We start from the raw sequence: 18,825 nt of genomic DNA, 5'->3' as shown, positions 1-18,825 counted from the left end.
GGGGGGTTAATTTTAAAACAACTATGACCGAAAAAAATGAACATTTTATTGAAACTCAAAATAAATAAATAAATAAATAAAAATACTGATACACTTGTAAAATAAATCACGGTATTTTTTATTTTTGCATAGTCGACAGTCTTTCAAAGTGAACGACTAACGTTGGGTGTTCAGGGTGATATATTGACTGCATATCACGCTTCTTTAGTGTGTAGCTTTCCATCAAATCATTTCTTCAACACTCAACATGTTGTTTTATTACCTTTGGAGGTATATGCGCTTACATTTGGTGATTTCTGTGTTTTAAGCATTTTGTGTTTTGAACTTGGGTTAGGACATGATAAAATATGTGGAATCAAATATTTTATTAGGTACCGGAAAAATTCAAATAACTGTTGACTGATTTCAGCCTTCTGTGGAGGAATATTTAATAACTATTATAGTAAATTACACTTTCTTACAAAAAGGATTCACAATATAAACAATTTGAGGTGGACATAATGCTGATTACTATTTTTCTCAAACGCAAACAGGCTTCTCAGGATCCAAGACATTTGTATCTAGCCAGCAGGACACCAGAATATTTTGGCAGGAGGCTCATCGTCTTCCTGCACGGCATCATCGACAAACTGGCACGCAATAAAGTGTCTGTACCTTGACGGATACCCAGGTTGTTTTTTTCCACCAGCACCTGATCACAAACGGAGGAGTAGTAGAGATGCCGGCAAATGTTGCTTTTCTTTAATAGACGTAATTCATTCAATAAGCCCATAATAAAATATATTAAATACATCCATCCAGAGAGAGACATTTCAATAGTGTCTGTGGGAGACATTCACTGAGGTGCTCCAGCAGGGAGTCTGGAAGGCAGAGCAGGAGAGAACGGTGTGGATGTTTTGGTTGCATTTGGTCATGTCGCTGTATTCCTTGTCTAGCGTTTGGCCTCTTCTATTAAAGCAGCTTTGGTGAGCACGACATGGACTAAACACTCACTCACGCGCGCACACACACACACACTCACACCAGTTTGAACACACACATCGCACACATTTACCCCCACCGAACTTCTGAGCGAGAATGTCGTGCCAGCGACCGCCGGTCCGACTGTGCAAATTGAGCCACTTGCGTTAGTGTTTCGTGCCACTGGGGGTCGGTGGCGGGGGCAGCGGCTTCCTCTGTGCTACCTTTTTTTTTTTTTCAGTTTGTTAGTTTGTTTGGTTGGTTGGTTAGGTTCCAAAGTGTGCGGCGGCACGCGTCAGATGACGTGCGTAATGTAAAAGATGAACTCCATGTCCATGGCGGTCTGGGGGACGCTGGCGCTGCCTCCGTGGATGACGGGGATCAGGGCGCCATCCAGCTCGTTCATGTAGCGCTGGGGGAGGAGCTGGCCTCCGCAGCCGGCCTGGTACTCCACCTGCGGGTGTGACAAAACACACTCGTGAGGCAGAACCTCAACATATTCCATGGAAAGTCACAGCTCGCATTGTGTTTTTGTTTTTTTTACCATATCGGCTTGCGTGGAGATGCGCAGAGACAGCGTGTTGATGCCGCTGGCGGTGAGGACACACAGGTGAGGGGTGAGAGCGCCGCACGCCGACAGGGCCATCTCCTTCTGAAAGACGTTGCAGGACGACAGCACCGATGCCAGGCTGCAGTCCGGAGTCTTGAGCTGGTAGAACACCTGCGGGGGAGGAATTCACATTTCAGCCCGCGCTCAGCTGCCCCACGGAGCTCAAAAACAACCCGCCAGCTCGTTAAAAGGGGCGCCTCACCTCGGTGCACCTGATGGCTCGGCCGTCCGACTCAAACCTGGTGTCCTGCAGCACCCGCACGCTGGGGACTCCGTCCAGGGGCCGTCCGTCGACGCCGCTAGCTTTGCTGCGATCGAGTCGCGAGAAAAACAACAAACATAAAGAAAGAATCAATACCAGGCGGCCGCTGTTATTGAGACGAATGCCACCTTGAGGTGAAAACCCATGAATACAAATACAACACTGATGTGGAATGAAACAGATTGGCTCGAACTAACGGTCTGCAAATCCGGTCCAACATCTTTTTTTTCTCAATGCTTAAAGTAAAGTAAGTACATGTGGTTGCTATCAGACGTCACTGGATTAGGTTTTAAGATTTAAAAGGTGTTTTTGTGTGTGCTGGCTGGCTACAGTGGTGTCACCTGCTGCCGACGGGCGGATTCCAGTCGACCCAGCGCACCGTGACGTTCTCCCGCAGCTCCCCTCCGTCGCTCCTCCCGCAGGGTATGTCAAAGTCCCGCTGATCCCTCAGAGCGCCGCGCAGTGACTCCATGGTCTCTGGAGGAATCTGCACCATCAGCCCGTCTGTTGAAAAAAAAAGAAAATGCACAAAAATAACAGCGACTTGTCAAGGAACAAACAACGGGATGTATTTCTGGCCCTTTTTGGAGCAGTTTGTACCTTCAACGATGCTGGACTTGGCGATGAAGCCCGACGAGGCTTTCAAGGCTCCGTTGAACACCACGAAACTGGCGCCGGTCACTGTTGAGGACACGGCACAGGCGTTAACAAGAGACGACAGCGGGCGCCCGCCGCCTTCACCTCGACTAGCGCAGCGAGCGGCTTCTCACCAGTGCGGGTCTTCCCAGCCATGCTGTTGGCCTGAGTCTGGTAGCTTCCGTCCTCGTTCTGGAAACACACCAGGTGCGAGTCGGCCTCCAGGCTGAAATGCGCCCCGATGCTGATGACGTGCTCGTTGGACGAATTCACCACCTTCTGCATCTGCGGGACACACAAAACTCACACTCAGTCGCCGCAATAAAACATATGTGCTGTGTGATTCTGTGTCTCAATAACATTTTTCTGCCTCTTTAACATGCGTTCAGCTGTACCAGATGAAGGTTGTACTTTATTTTGAAAAAGGACCCATATTACTATCTATTATTCATCTTAAGGTCCATTTTTGTACATCATTTTTACAGAATACAGTGGACAGGATGGCCCCAATATTTATAGCCTCCGACAAAAAACATCAGACCTACTGCCCGAACCGATACTCTGATGTTACTTGCAGTGACATCACAAAGGGCTGATGTCACAAAAAGGGAGAACTTTTCTCATTTTTGGGGAGCTCAGTGTTGCTTTCGAAAAAAGTATTAGAAAAGTATTTTGCACAGTATAATTATTGAGAAATATTGAGAACTTTATAGTGCCGCGCTACCTCATTGAAGCTTCCTTTGGGAATGTCGATGTAGCTGTGGCCCATCTCCATGTGGATCCTCAGGCCCCCCACCATGGACAGGCTGTACTGGTAGTTTCTCAAGTCCTGAAGGAAAGAACGGAAAGACGCGACATCAGGTCTGAGGCAGAGTTGAAAGATCAAGACAGGTATTGCTAAGACTTCTCAAAGGGCTCTGATAACATGACAAGAACGCGTGGCTCGATTCGGACGTGGCATATTTCTGCGACGTAATTCAGTTTGTCAGGAAACTCCGAGGACCGACAGCGGGGGTGAAAAGAAAGGAATAAACCTATTCTGTGGTGAAGCTATTTGAAAATACTGAAATATCACAATTCAGTTTCTTTGAAACATTTATTACACAATTGTGTGAATCCAGTATCTGTGACCCCATTAGGAGTCTTGTATGGATGCGTGCTGCACACATACGAGAGTGAAACAATAAAGTAACACGGTGGCGTTTCTGCTCATGAAAGCAAAGCCTTTATCGTGCTACAGTCCCACTCCAATGTTAATCACAGATATCAGGAATAAAAGTGAGGTTTCCAATGCCTTCAGACCACAATGACTCAGCAATGCGTGGCCAGCTGATGAGAACGCCACGAGTCTTTCCCCTCGTTTCTCCGAGCAATCGTGTGACCGACCGCATCACGTGTCCCTCCGATTAAGCCGCACGCTCGTCCCTGTTCTTAAGTTAGATTTAACCACGGCGGCCTCGCCTTGTCAGCGGGGACAAAACCTAAAAGCAGAGAATGATTAACAGCCGAAGGGACCTCCTCGGCTCCGTAATTAAAAACGTGGCTTCGGCGGGATTAAGAGCCGCAGTGGCGCGGGTGCGTCGGGCTGGGAGTCACAGCAAGCGCTGCTGTTACTTACAGCCAGGAGATTCATGATGGTGTGGCCCGTCTCTCTGAACACGGAGTCCCGGAAACGAACGCTCGTCAGTGGTGTGGGATACACTGCAAACAACAATTTCAGAACCTCGTTGATTGTTGCTGTGTTTAACACTGCCATCGGTCACCCGCCTTCCCTCGCGCAGGAGGTCTCTCACCATTGTATTCGGAGCCAAGCCGCAGGAGGAGCCTGAGGGGGAACACTTTGGCCCAGGGCACCTCCAGTTTCTGGATGAGCAGGCCAAAGAGGAAGGGCTGACTGGGGAGCGTGAGGCCCTCTAGTGGCTGGAACGTGGGAGAGAGGAAGAGCACCCCTGCGTGGTCCTTGCTGCCGAGGAAGGTGCTGGTGAACGTCACGTTGTCCAGCTCGTCCAAAAATTTGCCTGGAACAGAAAGGAAACTGTTTTTTTTTTGGTTTTTTTTGGTTTCTCGATTCAAAAAAATTACATCTGCTCAGTGTAAGACTAAAGGGTATACACACTATATATTTATAGTGGATGGTTTGTTATGGTCTGTTACATATATTTAGAGTATATATTTATCATGTATGGTTTGTGATATATATGAATTTATACAGCATATATTTATAAGAGATGGTATTAGGATGCATGTGTACTCATTTATGGTAATGCGATGTATTTAATTATAGTACAGGAGATAAAGAGATTTTTATACCTTTTGATAGTGTGATGTATAAGAAAGTCTATATATATATATATATATGTTATATGTATATATGTTGAGATATGTTTATAGTATATTTTATAGTACATGGCTTGTGATGTATGCGACTTAATAATGTATCTGAATTGGTATATATCTATAGGAGAAATCTATGATGAAGGGTATTTGTGTATGTATATTTACATATATTCATAAGCATATATTTATAGGGTATGGTTTGTTATGGTCTGTTACAGTTTCTATGTGATGTATATGAAATTAATGTATACATATATATTTTTTTCTTTCTTTTCTTTCTTCGTTTTGCTTGTTTTGTTTCTATTTTCACACATAATTTTTTGGCTGTGCACATGTATTATGTAAGACCCCAGGAAGAACAGCTGTGACAATGCCACAGCTAATGGGGGATCTGAATCAAATAATCAAACTAAAGGTGTACAGGTGTCGTGTTTTACCTTTTTGGGCTTCTTGATAGATGTTGAGATAGAGTGAGAAGAGGTCTCTCGGGAGGGATTTCTCATCGGGGAGACACTCCAACAAGAACACCAACTCCTTCTGACCCAGAGCCTGCAGCCCGTTGGAGCCGAAGCACCAGCAGTGTCGGCCGCCGTCTGGAACCATCAAACCACAGCGCAGGTAAAAACCTCCAGTTGAGATCGAGTCGGTGGAGGAGAGGCGATGCAATTCCCCCGTTTTTCCCCTCCCATTCATCCACTGTACTCACATGTGACCAGTTTGACGTTGACGAGCAGGTTGGCGTTCAGGACAAAGGTCAGAGGTCGCGGCCCCCCCTCCTCTAATAAGTGCAGGATCTGACAAGGGGCGGGGCTGTCCTCCACCAAAACATCTGGACAGAACAGGCAGCAGAGAAAAAAAAAATCAGACATCGTGAAAATATATATTTTTTTAGGAGCACTGGAAGCCGACTTCAAGCGAATCAAAAACAGCTTGGTGCGAAAACCACCCACCTCCCTCTCCGTTCTCCCCGGTGGTGATGAGCAGCGGGGGCAGCTCGTCCTCGCTATTAGGCAGCAGACTGGGGACCCTGTTCACCGAGGAGCCAATGGCGGAGAGCAGGGAATAATCCCAGGGTCCGGACGCTGGGGGTCTGACCACCTCGGCAGCCCCGGATACTTCAGGTGGGGAGGGGGAGGAGGCAGAGACCTCAGCCCCCGTCGGTCCAGGCTGGAGGAGAACAAGAGGGCGGGCAGAGGTGGGAAGTTTATTATTTGAAGTTGATTTTGCAGGCATGTTTATTTTACTTGGGTATTTCTTTTTCTGACGTTTTATTTTTACTCTCTAAATTTGTACACAAATATCTGTACTTTCTATTTCGTACATTGGAAAAACTGCTTTTGTGTTTAAAAGATATGAAAGATATCTATTCAGTTCAAAGAAATTCACTTATTGTCTATTATAGCTGCTGTTGATAAAGTGGCTCATTTTGAACTACCCTGTTGTGTAGTGGATATTTTAAATGGAGATTATTTTGTCGTACTTCAGGCATTGAGTCACTGTTCAGTATGTTTTCAGTACAGAAAAAAATTTAAATGAAGAAAATAACATTGGTTATAGTGTAATAAACACCCAATATTGGCTCACTGGTCAGAACTACTCCGGATTACAGTTTGGTTGTGCTGGAGTTGAAAAAGAAAACAAACTATCAGATTGAGTAATTGTAACAAATCTGTTAAAAAATTATCTAGATCCTCATTTAAATCCGGATCATACTGTCATAACTTTTTCATTTTTGGAAAATTATCAACAAATGTATTGTTTCATTAATGACAAAAAACTTACTACTAATATTAAAACTTAATACTATTTTACTTAAGGGTACTTTCTTACTTTTACTTGAGTAAAAGAGTTGAATTAGTACTTACCAAAGTATCTTTCTTTTATAGTATTTGTACTCTAACTTAAGTAGAGAAAGTGAATACTCTTTCCAACAGTAAATACATTGAGCCAAACGGCTGAAGTAGCGGCAGCGTGGTGAAAGGACAACTACGTCGAGAAGAAAGTGAAATGTTTTGAGTCCTCACAGATGTTTGGTCCGAGGCGACGCCGCTGAACTCCTGGGAGCCGCGGCGGCTGCTCACCGACAGCCTGGTGGTGTCGGCCACCTCCCCGTTGGGCAGGATGCCGTCGGCGAACCACACGCGCTTCTGCTCGCGGGGACAACCTGGGGAGAGGGAGGCTCCGAGTTCTCATTTGGAGGAAGAGTGGGGGGGACGCAAGTGATTTCTGCTGAAGAGCGGCCGTACCATCGTGGTTGGGGTGTTTGAGGACGGACACGGGCACCATGACGGTGGGAGGAGGAGAGTTGAGGGTGCCGGCGGCGCGCGCCTGCTGCAGAGGCGGGATGGTGCTGCAGTACTCAGAGGGAACGTTGGGGTTCGGGCTGGGCCCCACGGGACTCATCATGCGGTCCAGGGCTTGAGCTGCAACAAGGCATTCATCACGGATGTGTATTTTTCTTTTTTATGAAAGATAGCAAAAAGGTCAAACGTCATCCAGATGGGACTTCCATTGATTACCAGGCAAGTTTCACGACTATGCTTGCTGTGCACCTTTACTATATCTGTTAGCATATTTGTTTTTTGTTTTTTAAATATGGATTTAGTATACGTAAATCATCGGGTCGATTTTTTCCTCTAAATTCTGATACAAATATTTAACAGCTGGAAAGAAAAAAAATCCCGCACTGATTTCAAGCTTCTGTCATGTTTATTTACGATGCCATTTTGTTTAGGTGCTAAAAGTTTGAATAAAGCATGCAATTTATCGATTAATTCATTAATCGTTAGTTGATTGACCTTATCGATCGATTGACGATTAATTGATAAGCGGCAATTTTCCCTGAGAACTTAAATTTCCCAATGAAAAATGTGTAAGGAGCACATTATTTAACCCTTAAATAATGTGTAATCAAGTTTAAAAGTAACTTGTTCTAGGTTCTAGGCACCTCGCCATGTAACAATAAAAACAGTGTGCACAAAATTAATTAATTGCGACAAATTAAAGTTAATCGATTAAATTCTGATTCAGATTCAGATTCGCAGTGCCACCAAAACTGTAGAAAAAAAAAAGACTAATATATTTGTTCAACATTTTTAAAACAACGCTGTAAAACAAAATCACTAAAAAAACAAACAAACAAAAACACCTTTTGCTAAATGCTGCTTCTCCTCCCTGGTTTGGCTTCAGTGACTTTGCCACTTTTAGCCTCAAGAAGAAAAAAAGTTGCAGTAGAGACTCATCTTTGGTATTGATTTCAATCCACAAAACTGAGAAGATTTGGAAGTGGCAAATGATGCGAAACTAAATACACTATCTTTATGACTTGGGCAATACTAAGACATCAGACATAACAGAGCCAATAAAAGGCTGCATGTGGTGGTGAAATGAATGGACCAACAACAAACCCTCTGCTCACTGCAGCCGCCGGTCCCGCCTGCCTCGTTTGAAGTGAAAGTGCTGCATTATTTGGGAGCTATTTTTACTCGCTTTCCTTGAAAGCAAAAGAAGGGCGCTGTCGGTCCAAGATGTTGCTTCAAGATTAAGACGGGTCAAATGATGCACCACTCACCCTCTTCATGGAAACACGTGGGCCGAGATAACCAAAGACAGCAGAAAACAGTGTGACGCCTACGTTGTGATTTTTCAGGAGCATCTTTGCAGAATGACAAAGTTTTTCTCCGCCTTCTTCGATCCTGCCGACCACGCTAGAGGCCAAAAGCCAGCGGACTACGCCGGGGGGGACAAAACCCGGTGACGTAAAAGGCACAACTGGAGCATGACTGTGCACGTTTGATGCTCACAAGCTTGACAGGGAGAAAAAAACAAAACAAAACCGCACACGGCGGCCACGTTAGCAGACCACAAGGCAAACACTAATGTGTGTCGTAACCAGAACAACAACTGCAAAAAAAAACAAAAAACAACACGCTCGTCGTCATTCGTCCTTTGAGGACGTGAAAAGGCCCTCGGTGTCACACAGATCTATACATGTGCGCCAGATGGAGATAAGCAAAGGTCAGGGCTCGCCGGTGGGGGTGGGGTGGGGGGTGACGGCTGGAAGGAAAGCGCTGCTGTGGCGCTGGCGTGGATCGTATCGATTACGCATCATAAATCTTTATGGATTTGCCGCGAGGATGACAAGCAGGGAGGGAGCGGGGTTACAAGAGCACGGGCGGGTGAGGGGTGGAGGGTGGAGGGTGGCGGGTGGCGGGCGGGCGGGGGGGGCACGTGGCAGCAGCAGCAGCAGCATCGCCGACATTCTAGAACGGACGGGGCTGCTTCTGTCTTGAAAGGACAGGAGTTGGTTTCAAGCAGGTCAGACGAATGCGAGAGACGACCAAGACGAGTTGCCGAGTTCCCGGCGCGTCCGGAGAGGCCGAGATCGCCGCCACGTCGGCACCTGTCACGCACGCAAGGACGCAGGACGGATAATCGCCGAGCGCTTCGCCTCACCTCACCTCGTCGCTCCGTCCGCGGCGCCTCTGCCAGCCTGCGTCGTCACCAGTCCGCCCCAGTCGCAATTTGGACCCTCCCATCGCTGCTCCGCTGCCCTCAGCTCGGCTCGGCTCAGCTCAGCTCGGCTCGGCTCTGTTTTTAGCCGCAGTCGCTGCCCGCTAGCTCGAGGGTTCCTGCGCGCGCAGGGGGGAGTGGATGGCCCCACCCCCCCACCCCCTCCCCCCCGAGCCGCGGCCGTCTTAATTTAGAAGGCGCGCGCGCGCGCAGTCACAGGCATCAAGGACAAACGGCAGCGACCTGCTGTAACTCCCCTCCCTGCAAGACCCCCCGTCACACCCCCCCCCGCCCCCCCCTCCACTCACCCACCAACCAACCTCTCTCCATCACCGTGCTGCAGCCTCTCTGAACAAGCACCCTTTTCATCTTTCATCACGGCAGCAGACAGAAACGTCCAACTAAATAATCCTTTCAACCCCAGCGAGCGATATTTCCTTCACTGTGCCACTTTTTCTTTTGCATTGTTCCTTAAATATTCATCAGTTGCATAACGCCGCTGCGATGTGATGCAGTTTTAATGACAAATGGAGCCTATTTTCAGACGAGCACAAAGTCAGACCCAGCCAGCCTGAGACACTGACTGGGGATCTTGGGATTCATCTCCCCGTTTTGTCTTTTTATGCACACTTTGGGAGTTAAAGGCCTGAAATGGATTGTAAGTGGAAGGAAAGATCTAGAAGGTGCAGAACAGTTTTTAATGTTTGCCGGAGGTCCTCTTTGAATCCAACAGTAAAGAGAAGCACAGCAGGACTGCAAGCTAACGAGTATCTTGGTATTCGATTATTCTATTGAATATTAACGATTCGTTGAGTCATCGCATAAAACATCTGTTTGCTTAATTCAAGCTCCATCCGCAGCAGAACTGCGGCCATTAACGTCAGTGTGCAAGTTCCCACCAGACGTGGCGCGGGAGCGTTTCAGGAGCGTCCCAGAAGCGTGAAACCGCGCTGCCCTGGTACCGTCGCCAAAAGGCCGCGTCCGTCTTTGCCCGATTTGCATTGGGCGCATGGCCTGCGACGGAAGCAATGTTGTGTCGCGCTAAAAAAAAAAAAAAAAAGAGTCCTTGCGAAACGTGTGCTTTAAATTTAATTCAACGACGCCTCGAGGCAGATGAAATTTTTTTGAAATGGAGTTACTGGAATTACTGGGGGAATCATTGCAGCCTTAAAACGGGAGTCCTCGCTTTGATCCCCGCGAAAATCCAAACAGATCTCACAGCCGACCTCTGACATCAACTTGCAAAGCAGTGCTCATTTAGTCTTCTTCGATGTTTTACTACAACCACGGTGTATGCAAGTTTCTTAAATCGGCAACTACTGCCAGAACTACAGCAGTCACTTGCAGAGGGAAAAAAAACGGAACTGCCAATTAGTCCGAGTAGAGCAGTGCTACTCAACCCGCGGCCCGTGAGCTGCATGTCTGTGCGGCCCGTCAAGATCATACCAACAAAAATCCGATTTTGTTATTTTTAGAGCAGACGCATCATTTCTCAGTGTGATTTCTCCTCAAGGGGGCGATCATGCGTATGCAGTGTTTGACCGACGAGCAAGAAGTTGGTGCCGTCTGATTTACACTGGTCAGTTACACGAGCAGCTAATTCGGCACGCAACAACACCGCTGTACCGGGAGCGAGATTTTTTTCCTCTCGCCGGGTCTGTTAGCAGACATGGCCAAGTCGAAGAGAAAGATTGCAGACGAACACCGAGTCTCTCAGCAAAAATGGGAGGAAGAGTTTGCATTTGTTGAGGTAAAAAATAAACCAGTGTGCATCATATGCCAAAGGCTAATTGCGGTCATGAAACAGGATAATCTTAAACGTCACCATGATACCCACAATCAAAAGAACGAGTTTGCCGATGAATACCCAACTGGGAGCACTATAAGAAAAGAAAAAGTACGCCTTCTTAAAATAGGCTTGCATGGACAACAAAGCTCGCTGAAATTTCACTGGAAGGAAAGTGACCGACTCACAGAAGCATCATTCAAAGTAGCGTGGAATGTAGCTAGAAGTCAACGGCCTTCCACTGAAGAGGAGCTGATAAAAAAAATGTTGGCTGGACGCTATTGAGTCTTTTTTCGCTGATTTTAAAAACAAAGACGCCATAATTAAACAGATATCGAAACTGCAGCTTTCTGATTCAACCCTCTGCCGACGTGTGGAGAACATTTCGGATCATTTGTTTTTAAAACTAATTGAAGATCTCAAGAAATCAAACAATTTCAGCCTGGCTCTAGGCGAGTCAACTGATGTGTCAGACACAGCGCAGTTAATGATCTGGGTTCGTTTTTTTTTTTTTTTATGACAATAGTTTCAAAGAGGAACTTCTTGCACTTCTGCCATTAACAGGTCAGACAAATGCAACGATGGGTAAAGTAGTTAAAGTTGTTAACCACATTAGAAGTCATGCTCTTAAGCACCATCATTCCATTCATGACAATGTTTTTGTTCGATGAGGTTTAGCCTGGCTTATATAGACAGAAATGTGGCTGTTTTCTTTGTGTTTCCTTAATTATTAGACTTGTCATGAAGTGTGTCACAAAATCATTGTTAACATTCAAAACAGGACTTGTCGTTTTTAGCTTGCGGCCCTTAGACTTTTGGGATTTTGCTGAGTGGCCCCTGAGCCATATTAAGTTGAGTAGCCCTGGAGCAGAGGGTTAGGGGAGGTCAGACCAATGGGCAATTTCTCAGACTAATGGGAGGTGGGACTAATGCTATGCTCCCCCCCCCATTTTTGTTTTCAGATTAAGCAACTAAATAAAGGCAGAAGTGATCAACTGTTGGCAAGAATCTACCAGCAAGAAGCTAGAATATTGTTAAACCACTTCTAAATGTTTTGGCTATTTTCGCACATTAATTCATTTCTAATAAAACAGCTCAATTGCATTTCAGCGCCAAATGAATTAACATCTATTTTGAGAACAAAAGAAACGGTTTTGTAAAAAAAAAAAAAAGAATTGGCAAAAAACAATCTTGACACAATTCCCAGACATGTGCAAATTAGGGACGTTAACAATTAATTGATTAATTGTCAATTAATAAGTTAATCGATTAATTAAATTAGTTGCAATTAATTGAACATTTACACAGGTTTTTTTTGTTAAATGGTGTGGTGTATACCTGTGTAACTAGAACAACTTAAAAAAAAAAGTTGAAATGTGAACCATTAGAGGTCAACTTAAAGTCAGAGGATAAATGTTCAGGTTGTTTTTACTGATCTCTAATGTAAAAATGGGTCACATTGGACCCTCAACATTATTTAAGGGTTAAATCGTGTTTTCCTTACACATTTTTCATTGTGAAATTTAGGTTCTCTGGAAAACAAAAAAATCGCTGCTTATCAATTAATCAATAAGGTCAATCAACTAACAATTAATGAATTAATTGATCATTTGTATCCCTTATACAAATCTACTCTCTCTCTGGAATTCAAACTTACAAATACTGACGGGTCTCCGTGTACAGCAACAGCGTCTGATCCCGGGCGAGTCTTACCTCTGTTTATGGAATCAAAACAGACGACACACACCCGGGCCTCTTTCTCCAGGTACTTCAGCTTGCACTTCCTGTTGCAGCACACGGCGCAGTAGACCTGCCACGGAGAGAGGAGAGGACAATCAAGGCTGGGGGGCAGCGCAGCTACCGGTCATGCAGGAGAAAATGGGGTGGTGGGGGTGGCGTGGGGAGGGGGAGGGGGTGGGGGGTACTAGGCGGCATTTTACAGCAGATCCACACGCTGGTCCATCTCAGAGGGAGTCTCAACGGTGGGACAATGAAAACAGTCCTGCTGAATGGTGTTTTAATCACTGCGCCTCTGAAGGATTTAGCGCTCTATCTTTAGGACGCACAGCGCGGCGTGAATGAGCTTATAAAAAGAACGGCGGACTCAAACTCCCCGTCCACGAATCCACCACGCTAAAGTCGTTCCTGGAGAATTAACCTGACTCTACTTAACAGGTGTGGTAACATGCGCAGACGGCGATGAATTCCTGCTCCGATTCGGAGCGGAAACAATATTTGCTCCGTTCCTTTCTATTTTTATGTCCTCTGTCTGCACGGGTGGCGCGCCCGCCGCGACGCCGCGAACCTGGCGACGTCAGAGGCAGATGGCTGTGCAGGCTGCGCAGGTGACACGGGGGTGGGGGTGCATTGTGGGTGTACACTGCTCAGACCACGAGCATGCGGTCGAGGTGAGATCACTGCAGCAATGGTCTTCGCACACTAGAAAACACTTGATCGTGTTCGGCGAGGTATGACAATTGGCACAACTCACTTTCCAAGACTGCGTTCAGACTGCAGGCGAATCCGATTCAAATCAGATTCCTTCTCAAATCCGGTCCCTAGGGCCGACTGTCCACACTGTGACGTCATATCATTGCGACAGCTGCGCTTGTTGCGATACATGGCCTGGAGCTTGGCTTGAACGGAGCAACAGTATCTCCCCGCACACTGATGAGCCAATGAGCTTCCTCCTCTGCTTTTTCCTACTTCTGTCTGCTCCATTACATTCCAGCGCTGCACCTGGAATGGCGCCCTCTATTGGCGCATTGGGTCTTGCATTGTCATGGACAGTCAAAACCCATCGGTGTGTTTGGAGCTGTTCACACTGAGAGGCATCCGTCCAAATGCCATTTGAAACTGCCTCCCGAAGGTGGTTTCAATCCGTTTTGCAAAAATCGGATTTCATGTGCTTTTGCGACTGTTCAGACTACAAAAGAGCCATCCGGTTCCAATCTGGATGGGCTGAAAATCGCATTTTGGCTGGCAGTCTGAACGCGACTCAACACAGAGCGGAGAAATAGGGAAGAATTGTAGACTTTTTTCTTTTTTCTTTTTTTTTACTAACGACGACTACGCATGGCACAACAGCAGCAGCATCACTCGGAATGTTGCTCATCCATCCTGCCAGCCTCCAAGTAACGTCGTACATGTTAAACCTGCCTTACTTTCCATTTGTGTCATTAGCAGGGGAGTGTAACATTTTCAACCAAACTGAGAAGCGACTGCTCCAAAACTGACAACTGGGAGAAAGATGGCGCCGCAAAAAAAATCCAACCAATCACACGCTGAGAGCTCTCCTTCCTCCTCTAACTGACTATGTTGCCCTCCCCCCTCCCCCTTTACCTTCCCGCAGGCTCGACAGTGGTGCCGCCTCTTGGTGAAGGTGAACCTCTGGGTGCAGTTCATGCAGTTGGGAGCCTCCGAGTCGGGCACCCAGGCGGGCTGCCTGCTCCCCACGTCCTCCCCGCCGTCTCTCTTCCAGTTGGCCGACACACTGCCGTCGGCGGGCGGCTCGCCCGGGTAGGGCGGCGGCTCCGAGAGCTCGTCGTACTCGCCGCTGTCCTCCTCCCGGTGGTCCTGGGCGGGACACGCGCCCACGCTGGAGTGCTCCTCTGGATACTCAGGGCTCTGGGATGGACACTCTTCGTCCTCGGGGGTGCTTGGCTCTCTCGTCGTCTCATCTCCCTCCTCCTCCTCCCCCTCCTCCTCCTCTTCTTCGTGGCCGTTCCCTGCTGGTGGTGGAGATCGGGGTGTTTGGCAGTGGAGCTGTTTGGGTCTGGCCCCTCCGTAGGAGTGCTGCTGAGCGGGGCTGCTGCTGCCGCTGCTGCTGCTGCTGCTGCTGCTGTGCTGGGACTGAGAAGTGTTGCTGGTGGGTGAATGGTTCGCCCCAGAGCAGCTTTCTGCCTCTTCTGGGCGAGAGGAGTCCTGAAACTGCAGAGCAGCGCCGAGGTTTGACGTTGCTTGTCCCGCCGACACGCACATCATCCGGTCGCTTTCCGGGGAGGCCAGACCCTCGAGGTCCTCCCGCGTCCCGCAGCTCCGCAGCTCCTCCTGCTCGACCCCGCTGGGCGGCGAGAGGGACTCGGGTCGTCCGCAGTCGCCGGAGCTGCTGCAGTAAGGGACGGCGGCGCTGCCCTGCTCGGCCTCCGTGTACGCCTGCAGGAAGGCGTCCAGCTCCTCGTCGGTGACCAGCAGCTCCGCCTGGTCGCTCTCCGGCAGGTACTCGAAGCCGAACTCGGGAGGGTCAACGGGGCTTGGCTCCGGGCATGCGGGGTCCTCGGAAGGGGGGGCTGCTGAGTCCGGGGAAGGAAGCTGCCGATGGTTCGGCCGCACGCTGCCCTCTGCGACCTGCTGCGACGACGGAGCCGCCGATTCCTCGGACTCGGCGGAGTGGTAGGCGTCCTGCCGGGGTTCAGAGTCCGCCTCTGCGCTCTCGGACACGTCGTCCGCCTCCTCGCGCTGTGGCGTGGCTTCGCCGGGCTCGTCCTCCGGCGGTTTGACCAGGGCGCCGCACATGGACACGGCCAGGGGAAGGCACGACAGGCCGCCCGATTCGCCGTCCGAGGACTCCGTGTCTCCGCCCGGCGGCAGCTCCGGCTCGCCCTCGGCCGGGGATTCTTGTCGGTCGGTCAGCGGCAATGCTGTGGTTTCTTCGGCGTCTGCGGCGCTCGGAGTGCTTTGCGTTTCGTGGAGTGTTGGGGAGCTTACAGTCACATCGTCGTCTGGCTGCGGCGGCGAGTCGCCGGCGGACTCGCCGCCTCTCCCAAGAGCAGCCGGAAGGATGACATCCAGCAGGCTGAGCGAGGACGAGTACTCGCCGCTCAGCGTGTTGGAACCCGAACCCAGGAGCTCGTCTTCCCCGGCGGCCGCTCGCTCGGCCCGGTCCCGTTCGGCCACGGCGGGGCTGCTGAAGTCCACCAGCAGCGCCTCCTCTTCCTCCATCTGCCTCTCCGCCGCGTCCAGGTCGCCGAAGGCGTCGTGGCTGTTGGCCCGGACGAGCGTGGCCGAGCTGGCGTCGTTCACCAGGTCGCACACGGGCTTCAGCGCCCGGTCGGGGCAGGGCGGGGCGGAGCAGGTGGCCGGCCTGCAGTCCACGGATGAGAGGAGGTCGACGGCGGTGAGGGGCCGGGCGCCGGCCTCCGCATCGTCGGCGCCGGGCCGGCTGCCGCCGGGGTTGTCAGCGCAGCCAGGGGCAGAGCCATAGTGGAGGGAGCTGAGGTCGGGCAGGTTCGGAGGGGCCGAGGGAGGGTCGGCGGGTAGACACTGAGAGCCCAGAGAGTAGAAGGGGTACGCTGAAGGCTTCAAGAAAACAGGTTTGCATTCGTGTTCTTCTGTGGGAGGGCGGAAAAACACAAGTTTAGAAACACGTAGAACATAATTTAGAATAACTGCTTAATTACTACAACTACTACTACTGGTGTAGCCAGCAACTACCAACTTTGGTGTTCTCACCTGTGTTGAGCTCAAAGTCATCAAGGAGTTTGTCCAGGTCACATACAGCTGCCTTGAAGTAGCTGTCCATGCTGGGCTACAATAGAGGGCTTAATTTCCCCTCTAATTTCTAAAAGAAGATAAAGAAAAGCAAAACAATAAAAGACACATGTAAATAGGACATTTTTTCCAAAATAACACATTAGCTGAGCAGAAAGTATGTAGGTCACTCAGTCACGTATTAACCCAGTGTGGCATTGTTGTGAAGAAAAAAAAAACAAGTGGAGAAGGCTGGACTCCTAACACACAGATTTAGGACAAGGATAAAAAGTTTGGCATGAGAAGCCCACGTCACAAGCGCACAACTGTCAGGAACTAATGACTCAAGAATCTCCAGTACGGGAAACAGGAGCCGACTCGCTTCAAAGTGAGGGCCGTGCATTATAGTGATGAGGGGAAAATGAACTACAAGAGGTTGGACAGTGACATCAAACTGCCCCCCCCCCTCCCGCTGGAGGTGGACAGGGAGATCTGGAATGGAAAAAACAGTAATGATATGAACACTAGAATAACACCAGACCTTTGAACGGCACATTACCACACTAGTGACCGATCTGCCCAATAAAATGATTAGAACACCACCACCACATTAAAAAAAAAAACAAGGACAACAAAAGAGGACATGTGGAAATACCTCAACCCAATTTCTAAAACTCATTTGATGGAAGATGAGTGGACAGACCGAGTGTCCGACTACATCCAACTGTACATTATCCCGTCGCCACAAAAAGACAGAGATAAAAGGCAAAAATAAAAGGGAGCTCAAGGCCGTGCTTTGAGGGCTCCAGGTTATTACACGGAGCAATGACCGATATGGTTCAAACTACTACTAATGTAGGCTAATGTAGGCTTATGACAGCGGCTGCTGACTGGTGGCTTTCAAACACTCACCACAGCACAGTGTGTTTGTCACGTGAAGCAAAACTATTTACTTCCTCATCCACAGTAACTCATTGTTTCGGGAACTGAAATCTCCCTAAGTACAATTCATACGCACGTATGACAACACAATAAATGAATCATCATGTTTGTGACTTTGGACAATGTCGTTTTTACAAATAGGACAGTTTGGTTTTACATTTTGGGGGGAGGTTTAACATCTGGTCACAAACAAGTGCATTTTGCTAGGGAAACGATTCCTGAATAACAGCCCAATCCACCTGGCATAATTTAAAGCTGTAATAGCTTTTCATGCCATCAAACTCAAAAGCTTATCCTGAGTGTCACTCTATCAGCTATTACTACTTGAACTGTTATAAAGCATGCTGTGATGCCAATAAACATTTTAGCGACACAAAACTGAGACTGGACTAACATACGGTTAGCATACGGCTGACTGATGTAAATAAGCTATGGGCGGTGCTGTCACAGCAAACATGAAACACTGGAATGTCTCTAACTGGATCAAGAGTAACACTGTGGATTTTACAGTAACAATACAAGCTCAAATCAAACAATTTTTCAACAGACACGAGTAAAGCTTCTCGTTTTGCGCAACAAAAGAATCTGGAGCAAACACTTTCCGTTATGGCAACGCATTCCTCTACTGTTTCCAGCGTCTAATTCATGTTAGGTCCTTATTACACCTAACAAACGCCCCTTTAAGGTCAAACCACAGCCTGAACGACGTGAAACAATCACACCTACGTGAAAACGATTGCCGTGCCATTTAATTCTTCCATAAAATGAACGAACTGGCAACATAAAGCAAAGAAGAATACAAGAGTAGATTTCGCTGAGCTAACGTGACACCGTTAGCATGCAGGTTAACATCCCCTCCGCAACAAACACAGTTAACACTTAGCTTGTGTGTGAACGAAGCGTCTGCTTAAACTTAACAGTCTCCAAGCTGCCGGACATTAACCTTCACAAACAACCTGTTGTCTGTCAAGTGACATTCAGCGCGAAAACAACGAAGGAGCAGTTACAGTTAAAGGCAGCTTGTTAGTTAGCTGGCTAACGCTGCTAGCTCGTTGCTAGTTGTATAGTGTAGTGGTATGTTAGAAAATCACTCACCAGTTTGTTTTTTATTCCATCGCCCCGGCGTCGCCCTTAACAATTATTCCCATCCCGCACCATTAGAGATGGACAGTTTCAGGTAAACTTCCGCCATCTCGTTATCAGATAAAAAAGAGCCAAAGTTGCAGCGGATGCTACCATTTGCTGTTGAGATAGTTTTATTGGAGATGTGTCAATTCTCCAGTCGGGCGGCCATCTTGAACAGACTGCCGG

The 18,825-nt window shown here is 48.2% G+C and overlaps 1 protein-coding gene and 1 long non-coding RNA gene across 3 annotated transcripts; both read right to left on the bottom strand.

Annotated features, from left to right (window-relative positions):
- Positions 1–94: 94 nt before the first annotated feature.
- On the bottom strand, positions 95–18,821 carry zfyve16 (zinc finger, FYVE domain containing 16). Of its 2 annotated transcripts, none has more exons than XM_076029595.1 (18): positions 18,610–18,821; positions 16,555–16,663; positions 14,446–16,430; positions 12,817–12,913; positions 7,052–7,228; positions 6,830–6,969; positions 5,756–5,972; positions 5,512–5,634; positions 5,243–5,398; positions 4,262–4,486; positions 4,087–4,169; positions 3,193–3,297; positions 2,603–2,753; positions 2,433–2,513; positions 2,174–2,336; positions 1,773–1,878; positions 1,505–1,681; positions 95–1,414 (listed from the first exon to the last, which is right to left on the bottom strand). In XM_076029595.1, exons 2-18 carry the CDS (start codon positions 16,622–16,624, stop codon positions 1,256–1,258), a joined length of 4,215 nt encoding a protein of 1,404 aa, XP_075885710.1. In that variant the 5' UTR covers positions 16,625–16,663; positions 18,610–18,821; the 3' UTR covers positions 95–1,255. The 2 variants fall into 2 exon arrangements, with proteins under 2 accessions (XP_075885710.1, XP_075885709.1); XM_076029594.1 differs by having other exon boundaries at positions 14,446–16,433; positions 18,610–18,820.
- Positions 13,665–14,433, bottom strand: LOC142890512 (uncharacterized). The gene is made up of 2 exons (XR_012927079.1): positions 13,755–14,433; positions 13,665–13,710 (listed from the first exon to the last, which is right to left on the bottom strand). It is a non-coding gene; the product is annotated as an uncharacterized LOC142890512 (long non-coding RNA).
- Positions 18,822–18,825: the final 4 nt, after the last annotated feature.

This window comes from Nelusetta ayraudi, unplaced genomic scaffold (genome assembly GCF_046127955.1).
Source record: "Nelusetta ayraudi isolate G7.1 ecotype Tasmania unplaced genomic scaffold, CSIRO-AGI_Nayr_v1 ptg000026l, whole genome shotgun sequence".
NCBI lineage: Eukaryota > Metazoa > Chordata > Actinopteri > Tetraodontiformes > Monacanthidae > Nelusetta > Nelusetta ayraudi.
Note: the sequence above shows the minus strand (reverse complement) of the source record. Positions and strands in the feature narration are given on the sequence as shown.